At 72.6% G+C, this 18,057-nt stretch overlaps 1 protein-coding gene across 2 annotated transcripts; it reads right to left on the minus strand.

Annotated features, from left to right (window-relative positions):
- Positions 1-637: 637 nt before the first annotated feature.
- ERBB3 (erb-b2 receptor tyrosine kinase 3) lies at positions 638-18,034 on the minus strand. Of its 2 annotated transcripts, none has more exons than XM_068921205.1 (28): positions 17,824-18,034; positions 13,719-13,870; positions 13,125-13,311; positions 12,501-12,626; positions 12,330-12,395; positions 12,141-12,259; positions 11,173-11,314; positions 10,932-11,045; positions 10,725-10,845; positions 10,578-10,651; positions 10,400-10,490; positions 9,380-9,579; positions 9,129-9,261; positions 8,371-8,461; positions 8,138-8,292; positions 7,945-7,998; positions 6,602-6,743; positions 6,253-6,372; positions 6,068-6,166; positions 5,803-5,988; positions 5,569-5,724; positions 5,156-5,231; positions 4,939-5,085; positions 4,379-4,476; positions 4,151-4,306; positions 3,460-3,531; positions 3,114-3,378; positions 638-1,870 (listed from the first exon to the last, which is right to left on the minus strand). In XM_068921205.1, exons 1-28 carry the CDS (start codon positions 17,969-17,971, stop codon positions 1,362-1,364), a joined length of 3,999 nt encoding a protein of 1,332 aa, XP_068777306.1. In that variant the 5' UTR covers positions 17,972-18,034; the 3' UTR covers positions 638-1,361. The 2 variants fall into 2 exon arrangements, with proteins under 2 accessions (XP_068777306.1, XP_068777305.1); XM_068921204.1 differs by having other exon boundaries at positions 3,114-3,393.
- Positions 18,035-18,057: the final 23 nt, after the last annotated feature.

Raw genomic sequence — 18,057 nt, forward strand, 5'->3', positions numbered from 1 at the left:
CGCTGCCCCCAGCCCCATGGCACTGGGCCCTCTGCCCCACACCGCCGGCCCCAGGCACTGCTGCCAGCCCCAGCCCCACGGCAGCCCCCTGCCCCACAGCACCAGCCCCTATCACTGCCCCAGCCCCATTGCGTCCCCCTGCCCCATGGCCCCAGCCCCATTACCTCCCCCTGCCCCACAGCCCCAGCCCCTGTCACTGCCCCCAGCCCCATTGTGTCCCCCTGCCCCATGGCCCCAGCCCCACTATCTCCCCCTGCCCCACAGCCCCAGCCCCTGTCACTGCCCCCAGCCCCATTGTGTCCCCCTGCCCCATGGCCCCAGCCCCACTACCTCCCCCTGCCCCACAGCCCCAGCCCCTGTCACTGCCCCCAGCCCCATTGCAGCCCCCTGCCCCACAGCACCAGCCCCTGTCACTACCCCCAGCCCCATTGCGTCCCCCTGCCCCATGGCCCCAGCCCCATTACCTCCCCCTGCCCCACAGCCCCAGCCCCTGTCACTGCCCCCAGCCCCATCGCAGCCCCCTGCCCCACAGCCCCAGCCCCATTGCCTCCCCCTGCCCCCATCCCCACCCCCCGCCCCACAGCCCTGGTCCCTGCCCCACGGCCCCTGCCCCACACAGGCGCCGGCCGTTCCTCGACTTCCCTTTGTCTTTATTTAGCTTTTAACAGACAGACGGGACCCTCGGCCCCACGGACGGGCAGGGGCACGCGGCGGCGGCACCGAGCCGGGGCGGGGGGCAGGCGGGCCCCACGGCGCCCCTCCGCCGTCCTCCGTCCCCGTCCCCCTCCAAAGCCTTCGCTAAAGAAGGGGAGACAATCGCAGGGGTTTTATGTTTTTGGCCCCGATTGCGGGGCTGCCGCCCCACCTACCCGCGGCCTCCGGAGGGTCGTTACCCGCGCCGGCGGCCCCTCATTAACGAGGAGCATCCCAAACCTGCGCGGCCAGCCTGCCACCGCTGCGTGGGGGGGTGCCGACATCCCCCCCAAACCTTCATCCCGGCTCCGGCAGGGAACGGGGACACCTGAAAACGACTTTGGCTTCCTTCTGGCCCAGAAATCCTGCCGATTCTGCCCAAAAGGCAGCCCCCACCCCGCCCCGGCTTCGCGCTTCCCGCAACAGCATCGGCTTTGCCGCCAAACCCCAGGAAAACGGGGCTTTCCCGCGGCCGGGCTCCGCCGGGAGCCGCCTGGGGAAACTGAGGCATGGAGCGGGGCCGCCCCGGGGAACGGGGGGGGGGGGGTCCGTCCACCGCGCTTCGGGCCCCCCCTTGGCCATCGGGCTCGTGCCCCGTGCCGGGCGCGCACGGGCTGGGGTGGGGGGCGAGCGGGGTGGGTTTTTTTTTGGGGGGGGGGGACGACCCCCTACGTCCGCTGGGCGTCCGCCTTGGCGAAGAGGCGGCTGTGCCAGTAGTCGGGGTTGTCGAAAGCGCAGTCCGAGGCCTCCAGGCTCCGCAGGGGCTTCATGAAGGGGGTCGGGGGGCCGGGGGGGCCGGGGCAGCGGGCCAGCCGGGGCGCCAGCACCGCCTCCATCTCCTCGTAGCCCTGCTCCTCGGCCGCCTCGCCGGGCCGCATGTCGGTGTAGCCGTCGTGCCGGGGGCCGGCCACGCTGCCCAGCGAGCGGCTCAGCCGCGGCTGCTTGTTCATGTACTCGTAGTCTTCCTCCTCCTCCTCTTCCTCCTCCTCCTCTTCCTCCCGGCGGCCGGGCGCGGGGGCCGCCGGGGCGCCCGGCTCCGAGCCCACCTCCATGTACTCGTAGCCCAGCTCCTCCAGGGAAGCCGGCCGGGCGCCGGGGGGGGCCCCGGGGCGCCGGTTCATGTACTCGTACTCCTCCTCCTCCTCCTCCGGCGCCGAGCCCCCGGCGGGCTCCGGCTCTGCGGGGCGTCGAGTGAGACGCCGGCTGGGTCGTCCCGCCCTGGAGCCTGCCCCAAAATGGCCCCCCCCCGCCCCGGGTTGTCCCCCTGCTCTGCTGGGACGGACCCGACCCCCCCCCAGCCCCATGGGGATGGGAGCCCCCCAGCACCAGTCCTGCAAGAACGGACCCCCCCCACACCCTGCATGCACAGACCCCCTCCGACCCTGCACTGATAGACTCCCCCCACCCTGCATGCACAGACACCCCCCCTGCACTGATGGACCCCCACCCTGCCATGACAGACCCCCATCCTGCATGCACGGGACCCCCACCCTGCAATGACGGAGCCCCCCCAGCAATGTCCCCCTGCCGTTCAATGATGGACCCCCCACCCTGTATGCACAGGACTCCCCACCCTGCACTGATGGACCCCTCCCCCCAACCCTGCATGCACAGGACTCCCCACCCTGCAATGGCAGACCCCCACCCTTGCATGCACGGGACCCCCCACCCTGCATGCACAGGACCCCATCCACCAATGACGGACCCCCCACCCTGCAACGATGGATTTCCCCCCAGCAATGATCCCCCCGCAATGATGGATTCTGCATGCACAGGACCCCCACCATGTAATGACAGACCCTCCCCACCCTGCATGCATGGGACCCCCCACCCTGCATCCACAGGACCCCCCATCCTGCAATGACGGACTCCCCACCCTGCAACGATGGACCCTGCATGTGCAGGACCCCCACCCTGCATTGATGGACCCCCCCGCCCTGCATGCACAGGACCCCTATCCTCCAGTGACGGACCCCCACCCTGCATGCATGGGACCCCCACCCTGCAATGATGGACCCCCGCCCTGCATGCACAGGACCCCTATCCTGCAATGACGGACCCCCACCCCGCATGCATGGGACCCCCACCCTGCAATGATGGACCCCCGCCCTGCATGCACAGGACCCCTATCCTGCAATGACGGACCCCCACCCCGCATGCATGGGACCCCCGCCCCGCAACGATGGACCCTGAATGCACAGGACCTCCATCCTGCAATGATGGACCTCCCAACCTGCATACACAGGACCCCTGTCCCGCAATGACGGACCCCCACCCTGCATGCACAGGACCCCCACCCTGCAATGATGGACCCCCACCCTGCATGCACAGGACCCCTGTCCTGCAGTGACGGACCCCCGCCCCGCAACGATGGACCCTGCATGCGCAGGACCCCCAGCCCTCGGCGCCGGCCCCCTCACCCCGGGCGGCGCAGTTGGGGGCCACGTAGCCGTTGGCGTCCTCCTCGCTGCCCTCGGTGCTGGGGGGTGGCGGGGGGAAGCTCTCGCGCTGCGACAGGTAGGCGCTGTCGCCCCGCGAGCGCAGGCTGCGGCAGAGGCTCCCCGAGAGCGACAGCCCCTCGGCCAGGTCCAGCTCCGACGCCGTGCCCCGGCCCTCCGACGACTCCGACACCGTCCGCCCCAGCGACTCCTGCCGGCTGCGCCGCGGCGGCCGGCCCCCGCCGCCCTGGGGGACACGGGGCTGACGGGGGGCTCGGCCGACCCGCCCCCCCCGCCGCCCCCCGCGCCCCCCGCCGCCCCGCGGTACCTGGCGGCCACCGCCGAGGCCGGGCTGGTTCATGGGGATGTAGCCGGCCGGGGGGCTCAGCAGGCTGGGGCTCTGCGGGGAGAGGCGGTGGGTGACGAGGCCGGCCGGGGGGGGACGGACGTGCCTGGGGCCTGGGACCCCCAAACCCTGCCCCGTGCTGTGCCCGGGACCCCCTGCCCCATACCCTGCCCCACACCGTGCCCAGGACCCCCTGCCCCATGCCATGCCCTGTGCTGTGCCCAGGACCCCCTGCCCCACACCGTGCCCAGGACCCCCTGCCCCATGCCATGCCCTGTGCTGTGCCCAGGACCCCCCTGCCCCAAACCCTGCCCCACACTGTGCCCGGGACCCCCTGCCCCACACCGTGCCCAGGACCCCCTGCCCCACACCGTGCCCAGGACCCCCTGCCCCATGCCATGCCCTGTGCTGTGCCCAGGACCCCCCTGCCCCAAACCCTGCCCCAAACCCTGCCCCACACCGTGCCTGGGACCCCCTGCCCCAAACCCTGTGCCATGCCCGGGACCCCCTGCCCCACACCATGCCTGGGACCCTGTGCCCCAAACCCTGCCCCACACCGTGCCTGGGACCCCCTGCCCCATGCCCTGCACCCTGCCCCATACCCAGCACCCCCTGCCCGGGATCCAGTCCCGGGGTGGCCAGACCCCCGGCAGGGAGCAGCGCGGGGTCTCACCCGGGCAGAGCTGCCCCGCGGCCGCGAGGGGTAGAGCCCGGCGGCGAGGCCGAAGGAGGCGTCCAGCTCCTCCTCCTCCAGCTCCAGCGTCTCCACCTCGTCCAGCTCCTTGTCGCTGAGGGTGGGGGGCTCGGCGGGCGGCGCGGCCCCGCTCTCCTGCCGCGGGAGGCCGCGTTAGGGGCTGCGGCCCCGGGGCCGGGGGGGGGGTTTGGGGGGGCCCGCGCTCACCTTGATCACCAGGTAGCGCGGCGGGTCGCGGGCCATGCGGGTGAACTCGTTCGCCAGCTCCTTGAAGGTGGGACGGATGTTCTCGTCGATCATCCAGCCTGCGGGCAGCGCGGCCGCTCAGCCCCGGCGCCGGCACCCCGCGGACCGAGCGAGCCGGGATGCGCCCTCGGGGGCTGAGCTGGGACTCAGCACCAAGCTGGGACCCTGGACACCGAGCCAGGACCCCAGGGACCCAGCCGGGACCCCGGGACGGAGCCGTGCTGTGCCCCTGGGATGGAGTCGTGCCGTGCCCTGGGGACCAAGCCATGCCGTGCCCCTGGGATGGGTCCAGGCTCCCGGGATGGGGCTATGTCCCTGGGATGGAGCCGTGTCCCCCCCGGGATGGAGCCACGTCCTCAGGATGGAGCCAGGCTCCCGGGGACGGAGCCATGCTCCCGGGATGGAGCCATGTCCCCTGGGATGGAGCTGTGTCCCCAGGATGGAGCCGTGTCCCCAGGGAGGGTGCCGTGTCCCCAGGACGGAGCCGTGTCCCCAGGACGGAGCCCTGTCCCCGCACTCACACTTCACCATGACCATGTAGACGTCGATGGTGCAGATCTGGGGCTGCGAGAGCCGCTCGCCCTTCTCCAGCAGGTCGGGCACCTCGGCGAGCCGGATCCCGGCGTAGGGCTCTGCCCCGAAGGTCATCATCTCCCAGAGCGTCACCCCTGCGGGGACAGGCGCCCGTGAGCCCCCGCGCGAGCGCCGTGGGGCCGGGGCGCCCGCGGCCGTGCTCACCGTAGCTCCAGACGTCGCTCTGGTGCGTGTACTTGCCGAAGTGGATGCTCTCCAGGGCCATCCACTTGATGGGCGTCTGCAAAGCAGGAGCCGCGTCGAGGGGCGCAGGGGGCCGGGGGCAGGGACAGGACCTGGGCTGGGGGTGCTGGGCCAGGGGGTGTCGGGGACCCGGAGCAGGCAGGGGACGCCCCGCGGCGCGGGGGGGGCGTCGGGGACCCGGAGCGGGCAGGGGACGCCCCGCGGCGCGGGGGGGGCGTCGGGGACCTGGAGCGGGCAGGGGACGCCCCGCGGCACGGGGGGGCGTCGGGGACACCCAGCAGGTAGGGGACATGGCACCCCGGGACACAGGGGGTGTCGGGGACCCAGGGTGGGGGGGGGACATGGCACCCCGGGGCCTGCCGGCGGGCGCCCACCTTGACCTCGTTATAGAAATACTTCTTGTCGTCGGGGTAGAGCAGGTCGGCGATGCCGAAATCGGCCACCTGGGCCTGGCTGGGCGACTTGAGCAGCACGTTGCGGGCGGCCAGGTTGCGGTGCACCATGCGGTGCTCCTCCAGGTAGTACATGCCCTGGGGCGGGGGGTCAGCGGGCCGGCGGGGGCTCGGGTGCCCCCCACCTGCCAACCTCCCCCCCCCCCGGGGACTCACCTTGGCCACCTGCACGCACCAGTTGAGCAGCAGCTGGGGGCTGATGCCGTCGCGGTTCTTGCGGACGTAGTCGAGCAGGGAGCCCAGCGGCAGCAGCTGCGTCACCAGCTGCAGCTGGGCGCCGGGGCAGATGCCCAGCAGCCGCACGATGTAGGCATGGTCCAGGCTGCCGATGGCCAGCATGTGCTGCGGGGGCACCGTCAGCAGCCGCCGGCCCCGGGGAGGGCGGCCGGCCGGCCCCGGCGCCCCGGGCAGCCGCACTTACGTCGGTGACGGCGTGGAAGGACTGCTGCCCGCTCCAGTCCTGGATCACCTTGATGCTCACGGGGATCTTGAGGGAGTCGCCGTCGGGGATCCAGATGCCCTGGCGGGACGGGGGCGAACCCGGTGAGCGCCAGGGCCCGTCCCCATCCCTGGGGGAGCCCCCGCGGCCCCGAGCCCCCGGCTCACCTTGTGCACGGTCCCGAAGACGCCAGAGCCCAGCACCTTCAGCCGCTTCAGCTCCGTCTCCTTGAAGATGCGGGCCAGCACCTTGTTGGCTTTTTCACTGGGGTCCAGCGGCTCCAGGCTCTGCCCGGCAGGAGACAGAGATGGACAGTGACAGGGAGGGAGAGAGATGAGGATGGGGATGGGGACGGACAAGGATGGAGCTAGGGATGGAGATGGATGGGGAGGGAGAGGGGGAGAGAGGACAGGGATGGAGACTGATGGAGATGGAGATGGAGATGGAGATGGAGATGGAGATGGAGATGGAGATGGCCGGGGGGTGCAGAGGGACAGACGGCCGCGGCCCCCTCACCTCGCCCCTCTCCAGGTAGCGCCGCATCGCCCGCTTCTTCTGGATCTTCTTGCCCCGCCAGTAGAGCAGGGTGAGGAGGAAGCAGGAGCAGGAGAGGAAGAGCCCGCCGACCACCATCACGGCGATGACCGTGGGGGTTTTCCTGGGCACGGAGGGCGCGGGCTGAGCCGGGGCGTGGGCAGGTCCCAGCAGCGCGCCCGCCGCCGCGCCCCACGCGCTTCCCACGGCCCCCCCTGCCGCGGGGGCGGCCGCCGGATCCGGCCGCGGTGACGGCGCTGGGGTGCGGCGCGGGCAGGGCTGGGCTGGTGCCCCGGGGCCCGCGTGGGCGGGAAGGGCCCCCCTGAGCCCAGCGGCACGGCACGGCTCAGAGCGGCACGGCTCGGAGCAGTGCAACGTAGCACGGCACGGCTCAGAGCAGCACGGCACGGAGCAGTGCAATGTAGCATGGCACGGCTCGGAGCAGCACGGCATGGAGCAGTGCAACGTAGCACAGCATGGCTCAGAGCAGCACGGCACGGAGCAGTGCAACATAGCACGGCACAGCTCAGAGCAACATGGCTTGGAGCAGTGCAACGTAACACGGCACGGCTCAGAGCAGCACGGCACGGAGCAGTGCAATGTAGCATGGCACGGCTCGGAGCAGCATGGCACAGAGCAGTGCAACATAGCACAGCATGGCTCAGAGCAGCACGGCACGGAGCAGTGCAACGTAACACGGCACAGCTCAGAGCAACATGGCTTGGAGCAGTGCAACGTAACACGGCACGGCTCAGAGCAGCACGGCACGGAGCAGTGCAACATAGCACAGCACGGCTCGGAGCAGCACAGCACGGCTCGGAGCAGCACAGCATGGAGTAGTGCAACGTAGCACAGCATGGCTCGGAGCAGTGCAACGTAGCACAGCACGGCTCGGAGCAGTGCAATGTAGCACAGCACGGCTCGGAGCAGCATGGCTCGGAGCAGTGCAACGTAGCACAGCATGGCTCGGAGCAGCAAGGCACGGAGCAGTGTAATGTAGCACAGCACGGCTCGGAGCAGCATGGCACAGCACAGAGCAGTGCAACATAGCATGGCACAGCATGGGGCAGCAAGGCATGGAGCAGTGCAACGTAGCACAGCACAGCTCCGAGCAGCACGGCACGGCATGGAGCAGTGCAACATAGCACGGCACGGCTCGGAGCAGCACAGCACGGCTCGGAGCAGTGCAACGTAGCACAGCACGGCACGGAGCAGCACAGCACAGCATGGAGCAGCACACGGCATAGAGCAGCGGCTCCCCGGCGCGAGCCGGGCGCCCCGGCACCGACTGGGCCAGGCAAGGCAGCCCCGCAGCCCCGCGGTACCTGGAGCTGGGCAGGGGCTCCCCCAGGCAGTCCTGCAGCCGCGGCCCCAGGCACCTGCGGAGAGGGAGCCGGGGGTGAGCGGCGGTGCAGCCAGACCCCCCCCCCCCCAGCCAGCCGGACGCCTGGGTCCCAGCCCCGCTGGGGGGGGGGGGGGGGTCCCCGCACCCCTGCTCCCACCCAGCCCCCGGCGCACCCGCGGGTGCAGTTCTCGTGGCAGGGCCGGCACTCGCGGCTGGCGTCGGGGTACTTGTAGATGGGGCCGCGCTCGCCCAGGATGCCCTCGGGGCAGCTCTCCACGCAGTGCGGCCCGTCCCGGTAGTGGGCGCAGCGGGTGCAGGTGTCGGCGCCCTGCGGGACGGGAGGGCGCGTGAGGAGCCGCGGGGACGTCCCGCCGCCGCCGCCGCGGCTCCCCGGCCGGGGCCGTACCGAGCCGTTGCAGGTGACGCTGCCCTCCATGCGCTCGCACTCGGGGTGGCACTCGAAGCACTCGTTCCCCTGCACGAACTCCCGCGTCTCCCTGCGGGGACAGGGCGAGGGTCAGCAGCCGCCCGGTGTCCCGGCTCCATCGCTCCATCCCGCCCGGCGCCCGCCCTGGGGTCCATCCCGGGATGCCACCCTGCTGTTCACCCCGGGCTCCATCCTGCCCTGAGGTCCATCCCGCCCTGGGGACCATCCCATCCCCATACCCACCCTGGCCTCCATCCCACCCTGGGGACCATCCCATCCCCGTACCCACCCTGGGGTCCATCCCTCCACAGTGCCTGCCCTGAGGTCCATCCCGCCCTGGGGACCATCCCATCCCCATACCCACCCTGGCCTCCATCCCACCCTGGGGACCATCCCATCCCCGTACCCACCCTGGGGTCCATCCCTCCACAGTGCCTGCCCTGAGGTCCATCCCGCCCTGGGGTCTCCCCTGGCCTCCATCCCACCCTGGGGACCACCCCATCCCTGTATCCACCCCGGGGTCCATCCTATCCCCACAGCCACCCTGGGAACCATCCTGCCCTGGGACCCGCCCTAAGGTCCATCCCTCCCCAGGGTCCATCCCACCCTGGGGACCATCCCATCCTGGTACCCACCCCGGGGTCCATCCTGCCCTGGTACCTGCCCCGGGATCCATCCCACCCCGCGGTCCTTCCCACCTCGGTCCCCCCCCCCCCCCAACCAAGGTCCCTCCATACCCCTGGAAGAAGTGGCAGGAGGCGACGCAGACGCCCCGGCGGCTGTAGTGACGGCAGGACAGGCACTGCTCGGGGCCGGGGCCCCAGCACCCGTCGGAGGAGCACAGCGGGTCGCACACCTTGCCCTCTTGCTCTGCGGGGAAGGGGGCTCAACGGGGGCCCATGCGGCCCCTGGGGACCCCCAGACCCACACCCACCGCCCCCCGGAGCGGGGCAGCCCCGGTGCCTGCCCGGCCCCGCGGCCGACTCACGGCACTTGCTGCGGGGCTTGTTGTTCCTGATGTCGAGGTCGGCGCGGCGGCGCGACAGGGTGGCCCACTGCACGGTGTGGTAGTAGCAGAGGCGGCGGTTCTCGGTGATGTACACCTTGCCAGCGCTGACCTCCCGCAGCGAGCGCAGCCCCAGCGACGTCACGTTCTCGTTCTTCATGATGAGCAGGGAGAAGCCGCGGCTGCGGGGCGGCCGGTCAGGGTGCCGGGGTCCCCGCCGGCCCCGGGGTGCAGGGACAGAGGATGCAGGGACGGAGGATGCAGGGACGGGGGGTGATGGGGATGCAGGGACGGAGGATGCAGGGACGGGGGGTGATGGGGATGCAGGGACGGATGATGCAGGGACGGGGGGTGATGGGGATGTAGGGATGGAGGATGCAGGGACGGAGGATGCAGGGATGGGGGGTGATGGGGATGTAGGGACGGGGGGTGATGGGGATGTAGGGAGGGAGGATGCAGGGACGGAGGATGCAGGGACGGGAGGTGATGGGGATGTAGGGACGGGGGGTGATGGGGATGTAGGGAGGGAGGATGCAGGGACGGGGGGTGATGGGGATGCAGGGACGGAGGATGCAGGGACGGAGGATGCAGGGACGGAGGATGCAGGGACGGGGGGTGATGGGGATGCAGGGACGGAGGATGCAGGGACGGGGGGTGATGGGGATGCAGGGACGGAGGATGCAGGGACGGAGGATGCAGGGATGGGGGGTGATGGGGATGCAGGGACGGAGGATGCAGGGATGGGGGGTGATGGGGATGCAGGGACGGAGGATGCAGGGACGGGGGGTGATGGGGATGCAGGGACGGAGGATGCAGGGACGGGGGGTGATGGGGATGTAGGGATGGAGGATGCAGGGACGGAGGATGCAGGGACGGAGGATGCAGGGACGGAGGATGCAGGGACGGGGGGTGATGGGGATGCGGGGACGGAGGATGCAGGGATGAATGGGGAGGAGGCTGCAGGGACAAGCAGGGATTTGGACGGCAGCGATGGAGACTCACTTGTAGAGGCTCCGTCCCCCGATGGTGACGAGGTTGGAGAAGACGCTGAAGTTGTGCATGTGCTTGGGCCAGGACTGGATGTTGAGGTAGCCTGGGGGGACGCAGGGCCGGGCTCAGGGTGGCCCCGGCGGGTCCCGGCCGCCCTGGTGGGTCCCGGCCGCCCCGGCGCCCGGCTCACCCGTGATCTCCCGCACCGTCCGGAAGACGTTGAGCTTCTCGGGGTCCAGCGCCGAGATGTTGCGCCAGGGATCCCTGCGGGAGCCAGAGGCCGTCAGCGGGGCCGGGGACAGGGCAGCGTCCCCGCGGCCCCCGCCGCCCCGCTCACCCCTCCAGGCCGGTGATGAGGAAGTCCAGGTTGCCCAGGATCTTGGTGCAGTTCACGAAGGTGTCGATGTTGCTGGAGTCCACGGTCTGGTACTTGCTGCCGACGCCCGTGCCCTCGCAGGCTGCGGGGACGGCGGGGTGAGGGCTGGGCTGGCCTCGCCGTCCCCGTGCCGTCCCCGCGCCGTCCCCGCACCCGTCCCGCGCCTACCCTTGGGGCACAGCCCCGAGCAGGGCTCGCACATCTTCAGCCCGTTCTTCTCCACCTCCATCTTGTCGTTGGGGCAGGCGCGGACGCAGGAGCTCTGGTCCACCACGAAGTTATCTGTGGGGCGAGACGGGGCCGGGGGGGTGAGAGCCGTGCGGGGCCCGGACGCCTGGGCCCTCGGCCGGACGCCTGGGCCCCCCGCCGTGCGCGCCGCCCCGTCCCGTCCCCTGGGGCCCCGGCTCACGCGGGCAGCTCCGGACGCAGATGCCCCCGTACTGGTACTTGGTGTCGGGGTTGGGCTCCAGCTGGAAGGTGAGCTTGTTGTAGATGAGGGGCTGGGGGCAGAGCGGCACGCAGGCCCCGCTGTCGTTGAAGTGCCGGCACGCCTGCAGCGGGGAGAGTCAGTGCCCGGACGGAGCCTGCCGGGACGCCGCACGGACACACGGACGCACGGACACCTCCTTGCACGGCCAGCGTCACCCCCGCCCACCCTGGCGCTGCGCGGCTGAGATCCCTCCCCGCAGACAGAGGGACAGGCGGGACAGAGGGACAGGCGGACGCACAGGTGGGCGCACAGACGCTTCCCTTGCATGGCCAGCATCGTCCCTCGTCTGCCTCAGGATGCTTGGGCAAGACCCCTCCCCGCAGACAGACAGACGGACATGCAGGCGCATGGATGGATGCACAGACAGATGCATGGGCAGATGCACGGACAGATGCACGGACAGATGCACAGAGGGATGCACGGGCAGATGCACGGACGGATGCACAGACAGATGCACGGACGGATGCACAGAGGGATGCACAGAGGGATGCACAGAGGGATGCACAGAGGGATGCACGGACGGATGCACGGACAGATGCACGGACAGATGCACGGACAGATGCACGGACAGATGCACGGACACCTCTCTCACACGGCCAGTGTCACCCCATGCCCAGCCTGGGGACCACAGGTGAGACACCCCCCCTCCCCCCCGCAGAAGGACTGACAGACGGACACGCAGGCACATGGACAGATGCACAGACAGATGCATGCACAGATGGATGCACGGACAGACGCACGGACACCTCTCTCACACAGCCAGTGTCGCCCCGTGCCCGCCCTGGGTGAGACCCTTCCCCACGGAGGAGCAGCCGGGTGCCCCAACGCCACCGCGGACGGACGGACGGACGGACGGACGGACAGACAGGCGGCCGCGGGGCACCTACGAAGCAGTGGGTCTGGCGGGGGCCGGTGCAGCCCCCCGCGCACTCCTCGTGGCAGCACTCGTTGGGCGCCCGGCCGAAGCAGCGCCCGTTGCACTGGGGGGCGCAGATGGTCTTCGTCACTGCGGGGGGCGGCGGGTGAGCGGCGGGCGCCGGCCCGGCCCCCCGGCCCCCCGGCCCCCCGCTACCCACGTTTCTGGCAGTCCTCAGGGCCGGGGCCCCAGCAGTGCCCACCGCAGCTCTCGTGGCACGGGGCGCCTGTGGGGAGAAGCGCGGCGGCGGCGGGGTCAGCAGCGCCCAGACCCGGACGCCTGGGCCCCCGCAGCCCCGGACGCCTGGGCCCCGGCGCCCGCCGGCACTCACAGTTCTTGCCGTTGTCGCCCACGGTGGGCTCCAGGCGGGGGTCCCGCATGATGTCCCGCCACTCCACCGTGTCCACGTGGCAGAGCTGCTTGTTCTTCTCGATGTAGACGCCGCCGGCCAGGATCTCTGCGGGGCCGGAGACCCCCCGCCCCGCCGATGCCTTCAGCCCAGCCTCCTCCTCCTCCTCCCTCGGAGTCTCCCCAGCCCTGCCCGCGGCCCCGGGGGGCACGGGGGGGCAGCACCGCTTTCGGGGTGCTCGGGGGGGGGTGCCACTGCTCCGAGGGGCAAAGGGTGCATGGGGGCATGGCATTGCTCGGGGGGCACAGGGTGCACGGGGGGGACAGCACAGCTATAGGGTGCATGGGGACATGGCATTGCTCGGGGGCACAGGGGGACGGCACGGCTCTGGGGGGCACAGGGTGCATTGGGGAACGGCATAGCTACGGGGTGCATGGGGGGGATGGCATCGCTCGGGGGGCACGGGGGGACGGCATGGCTATGGGGGTGCACGAGAGGACAGCACTGCTATGGGGTGCGGGGGGGGACGGCACGGCTACGGGGTGCACGGGGGGGCTGAGCCCTGGCGGGCTCGTTGACGGGGGTGGTGGCGGCGGCCGGGCTCACCGGTGAGCTGGTGGAAGCGGAGGCGGCGCAGGGCGTGCGTGGTGTTGCGGTTGTAGTTGAGCAGCACGAAGAGCGCGTACTTCTCCTCGTAGAACTGGGTGCCGCGGATGACGCGCAGGTTCTGCAGCGGCAGCGCGGCGAAGACGTTCATGGCGATGAGGATGTAGCCTGTCACCTCGCGGATGGTCTGCGGGCGGGCGACCGTCAGCGCCCGCCACGGGCCTCGCACGAGGACCCGCTCGCTCAAGGACCCCGCTCGCACAAGACCTGCTTGCACAAGGACCCCGCTTGCACGAGGACCCACTTGCACGAGGACCTGCTCGCATGAGGACCCGCTCACATGAGCGACCACTCACATGAGGACCCCGCTTGCACGAGGACCTGGCTCACATAAAGACCCACTTGCACGAAGAACCTGCTCGCTCGAGGACCTGGCTTGCACAAGGACCTGCTCACATGAGGACCCACCTCGCATGAGGACCCGCTCGCACAAGGACCCCCTTGCTCAAGAACCCAGCTCGCACAAGGACCCCACTTGCATGAGGACCCACTCGCACGAGGAACTGGCTCGCACGAGGGGCCAGCGGAGCGCACCTGAAGGAAGGAGAGGTCCTGCGTGTGGTCGATGAGGACGATCTCCAGGTTGCCCATGACGATCTCGCAGTTGTTGTACATCTTGTGCAGCGTCTGGTACTGGTGCTGGGCGTCCCCCGTGACGCTGAGCCCGTTGAGCGTCCCCGCGCACACTGCGGGGCAGGGCCGCGTGGGTGTGCCGCGGGGACGGGGCGCCCCCAGGGCGACCGCGGCCACGTCCCCCACGTTGGCTGTGTCCCTCTGCGGCGGCCACGTCCCCCGTGATGGCCACGGCTGCGTCCCCCCATGGTGGCCATGTCCACGCTGCCCATGGTGGCCCCATCCCTGTCCCCCCCACAGTGTACCTGTCTTCCCCCCCGATGGCCACTGTTGCATCCCCCCACGGTGGCCACGTCCCCTCCTTCATGGCCATTGCCGTGTCCTCCCATGGTGGCCATGTCCATGCTGCCCATGGTGGCCACGTCCCCTCCTCGATGGCCTCAACCTCCTCTCCCCAACAGTGTCCCTGTCCCCCCCTTCATGGCCTCATCTCCATCCCCCCATGGTGGCCATGCCCCCCCCTTGATGGCCATTGCTGCGTCGCCCCACGGTGGCCATGTCCCCCCCCCCCTTGATGGCCATATCCATGCTGCCCATGGTGGCCACGTCCCCTCCTCGATGGCCCCATCCCCGTCCCCCCCATGGCGTCCCTGCCCCCGCCGCGATGGCCGTGGCCGCGCGGCGCCCGAACCGGCCGGGCGAGCTGCGCCCCGCGAGCGGTTGCGCAAGGCGGCGCCGCGGGCAGGGCCCCCCCCACGCCCGGCGCTCCCGGACTTTGGCCTGCCCCAGCCCGGACGCCTGGGCCCCAGCCCGGACTCCTGGGCCCCAGCCGGCAGGGCGGCGCGGGGGGCGGCGGAGGCGGCGCCCCCCCAGCCCGGCCCGGGGTCAGGGCGCGCGCACAGGGCCCCTTTGTGCGCGGGGGGCAGGATGCGGCCCCCTCCTCGCCGCCGCCGCACAAAGGGGCGATTGTGGCGCCCGGGGGCCCCCGAAACAGAGCCCCCCCCCCCCCGCCACTGCTGCGCCCCGGGGGGCAGAGCCGGGGGGCTGTGCCGCGCCAGGAGGGGGGGGGCCGCGGCGGGTCAATGGCAGCTTTGTGCCGGCCGGGCTGTGCGCGGGGGCAGAGCGGCCCCGCGCCCCCTCCCCGGCGCGGCGGCCGGAAGCCGGAGCCGCCAGCAGAGAACGGGCAGCTCGGTGCAGGCGGAGGCCGGGGCGGGGGCTCGGCCGCCCCCTCCGCCCGGGGTGGGGGGGGGAGGCGCTGGGGCAGGAGCTATTTTCATCGGGGAAGGGGCTATAAAAAGGTCCCAGCTGCCTCGCGGGCTGCGGGAGGGTGGACGGGCTCGGCCCAGCCCCGACGCCCTGGGGATGGGCACAGCTGGGAGAGCACCGAGTTGGGGCGCTGGGAAATCCCAGAGGCACCGGGGGGCAAAGGGAGGGTGGGGGGAGCTGGGACCGGATGCCTGGGCCCCGAGCCATGCGGGGGGGGGGGGCAGGGAGCAGAGCGGGGCCGGCGCGGGGCAGCGGGACCCCGGGAATCCCGTGGGCAGCAGTGCGGCCGGGAACAAGTGGCACTTTGAGACGACGCCGGTGAATCATTAACCGCGGCACAAAAGGCCTCGCGGGCCGGATCCAGGGGCCCCGGGCCGCCCCGCTGCTGGGGAAACTGAGGCACGGGGGGGGTGGGGGGGGGCCAGGCGTCTGGGGCCGTGGCAGCCCCTGGGCTGCACCTGCCTCCGGCGGCCCCTGGGCCCCCGGCGTGCGGCGTCGCCCGGCCGGGCGTTATCAGCGCGGGGCCCCGCTGGCAGCTCCGGCACGCCGCCGCTATCTGCCGCATGCCAGCGCGCCGCCCGCGAGGCCCCGCGCCACCGCCGCCAGGAGGGCCCAGGCGTCCGGGCCCCCCCTCTCCTGCTCCGGGAAGGCTGGGGGGGAGAAGCGGGTCCCCGACCCGCCGGCTCTCGGCGGCACAAAGGGGGTCTGTGTGCGCGGGGCGGCCGCTGCCGCGGGGCCGGATCCCGGCCCCGAACAAAGGGGCACAGAGCTGGCGCCGGGCACCGGCCCCAGCCGGCCCCGCACGGGGACGGGGACCGGGGCGGGGGGACGGGCTGGGAGGTGGCGGAGCAGGGCTGCCCCCGCGGGCCGGGCACCTGCAGCTCCCGGGGCAGGAGCTCCCCGCGGCCCCCGGGCACGCCAACCCCGTGCACACCGGTCTCTAGCCCCCGTGTGAGCTGGCCCCGGGTGCGCCAACCCCGTGCACGCTCGTCCCCGGCCCTGGTGCGAGCTGGCCCCGGGCGCGCCAACCCCGTGCACGCTCGTCCCCGGCCCTGGTGCGAGTCCGTCCCGGGCACGCCAACCCCGTGCACGCTCGTCCCCGGCCCTGGTGCGAGCTGGCCCCGGGCACGCCAACCCCGTGCACGCTCGTCCCCGGCCCTGGTGCGAGCTGGCCCCGGGCGCGCCAACCCCGTGCACGCTCGTCCCCGGCCCTGGTGCGAGCTGGCCCCGGGCGCGCCAACCCCGTGCACGCTCGTCCCCGGCCCTGGTGCGAGTCCGTCCCGGGCACGCCAACCCCGTGCACGCTCGTCCCCGGCCCTGGTGCGAGCTGGCCCCGGGCACGCCAACCCCGTGCACGCTCGTCCCCGGCCCTGGTGCGAGCTGGCCCCGGGCGCGCCAACCCCGTGCACGCTCGTCCCCGGCCCTGGTGCGAGCTGGCCCCGGGCGCGCCAACCCCGTGCACGCTCGTCCCCGGCCCTGGTGCGAGTCCGTCCCGGGCACGCCAACCCCGTGCACGCTCGTCCCCGGCCCTGGTGCGAGCCCGTCCCGGGCACGCCAACCCCGTGCACGCTCGTCCCCGGCCCTGGTGCGAGTCTGTCCCGGGCACGCCAACCCCGTGCACGCTCGTCCCCGGCCCTGGTGCGAGCTGGCCCCGGGCGCGCCAACCCCGTGCACGCTCGTCCCCGGCCCTGGTGCGAGCTGGCCCCGGGCGCGCCAACCCCGTGCACGCTCGTCCCCGGCCCCCGTGCGAGCCCGTCCCGGGCTGCCATGCAAACCCGCCCCCTGCGATGCAGCCCCCGGCCCCCGTGCAAGCCAACCGCCGCGCACCCTGGCCCCCCGTGCACGCTGGCCCCCCGTGCATCGCTGGCGGCACGCGGCCGGGCCCTGGCGCACCGAGGTGCCGGCGACGGGGCCCTGTTTATTCCTCCCTTTCTCCCCTTCCCGAAACCGCCGCGCCCAGCAACGCGGATGACACAGGTTTCACACCCGTGCAGACACACACACACACGCACGGCGCGTTCGCACCACTGACGTGCGCCCGGCTCCACCTTCACGTCCAGCCCTCGGTGTTTTCATTTTGGGGCTGAAAAACAACTCCTGGGAGGCGCTTTCCTTCCGGGACCGTCCCCCCCCCTCCTCACTCCCCGACTCCGCTTTCTCCCGCCTTTCGCCTCCCCGCGACGGCGGGGCCGAGGCGAGATGCCCCCGTCGCGCCACCCGCCGCCCCGCAGCCCGGACGGGGCGGGCAGCGCCGGCCGGGGGGCAGCGCCGGCCGGGGGGGCCCGAGGGTCTCACGCTCCGGATTCCTGGTGGCCCGGGCGGCCCCGGAGCCTAAAATTAGCCGGCAGCTGCGGGGAGCACAGGTGCTGCTGCCGGGAGGGCGTCGAGCCCCCGGCCCCGGCTCGGCCCCCCCCCCGGTTTTCACACCCCCCCCTTCCCGCGCAGCCCCCGGGAGGGAGCCCCTCGGTCGTGGCGCCGGGGCGCAGCCGTCCTGGGCAAGGGGGGAGCCGCCGCCGCCGCCGCCGGTGCCAGCCCGGTGGGACTCCCCCCCCCGGCCCCGTCCTCGTCCCACCCCGGGAGCGTCGGGGGCACCGGGGGGCCCGACCGTCCCCGCGCTCCCGGTCCCCCCCCTCGGGGCATCCCGGCGCCTCCGCGCAGCCCCGGCGCGCCGAGCGCTGCCGCTGCCCCCCCGCAGCCCCGGTAACGTCGGGGGCACCGGAGCCGCCGTCCGTCCCTGCAGCCGCGCGAGCGCTGCCGCTGCCCCCGGAGCGGCCCGGCCGGGGCCGGGGCCGGTGCTCACCTGCCTGCGCGGAGCCGGCGGCCGGGCCGCAGAGCAGCAGCAGCGCCCAGGACAGGGCGCCGGGCGAGCGGGGCCGGAACCGGGAGCGGGATCGGGACCGGGAGCGGGATCGGGACCGGGAGCGAGACCGGGAGCGGGATGGGGCCATGTCGGCGGCTGGGAGCGGAGCCCGGCGGGCTGCGGCGTGCCCGGGCGCGGCGGGGGGAATGCACCTGGCGCGGGGCCGGGCCGGGG

The sequence above is a fragment of the Struthio camelus genome, chromosome 28, assembly GCF_040807025.1.
Source record: "Struthio camelus isolate bStrCam1 chromosome 28, bStrCam1.hap1, whole genome shotgun sequence".
Lineage (NCBI taxonomy): Eukaryota > Metazoa > Chordata > Aves > Struthioniformes > Struthionidae > Struthio > Struthio camelus.

What these genes read in the sequence shown, in the direction of transcription:
- ERBB3 (XM_068921204.1), bottom strand. Translation starts at nt 17,971, where the DNA reads ATGGCCCCATCCCGCTCCCGGTCTCGCTCCCGGTCCCGATCCCGCTCC. An exon ending in GACGGTGCGGGAGATCACGG is followed by an intron (nt 10,491 to 10,577) that starts GTGAGCCGGGCG and finishes GCGTCCCCCCAG; the next exon opens with GCTACCTCAACATCCAGTCC. An exon ending in TCCTGCCACTTCTTCCAGGG is followed by an intron (nt 8,462 to 9,128) that starts GTATGGAGGGAC and finishes CTGTCCCCGCAG; the next exon opens with GGAGACGCGGGAGTTCGTGC.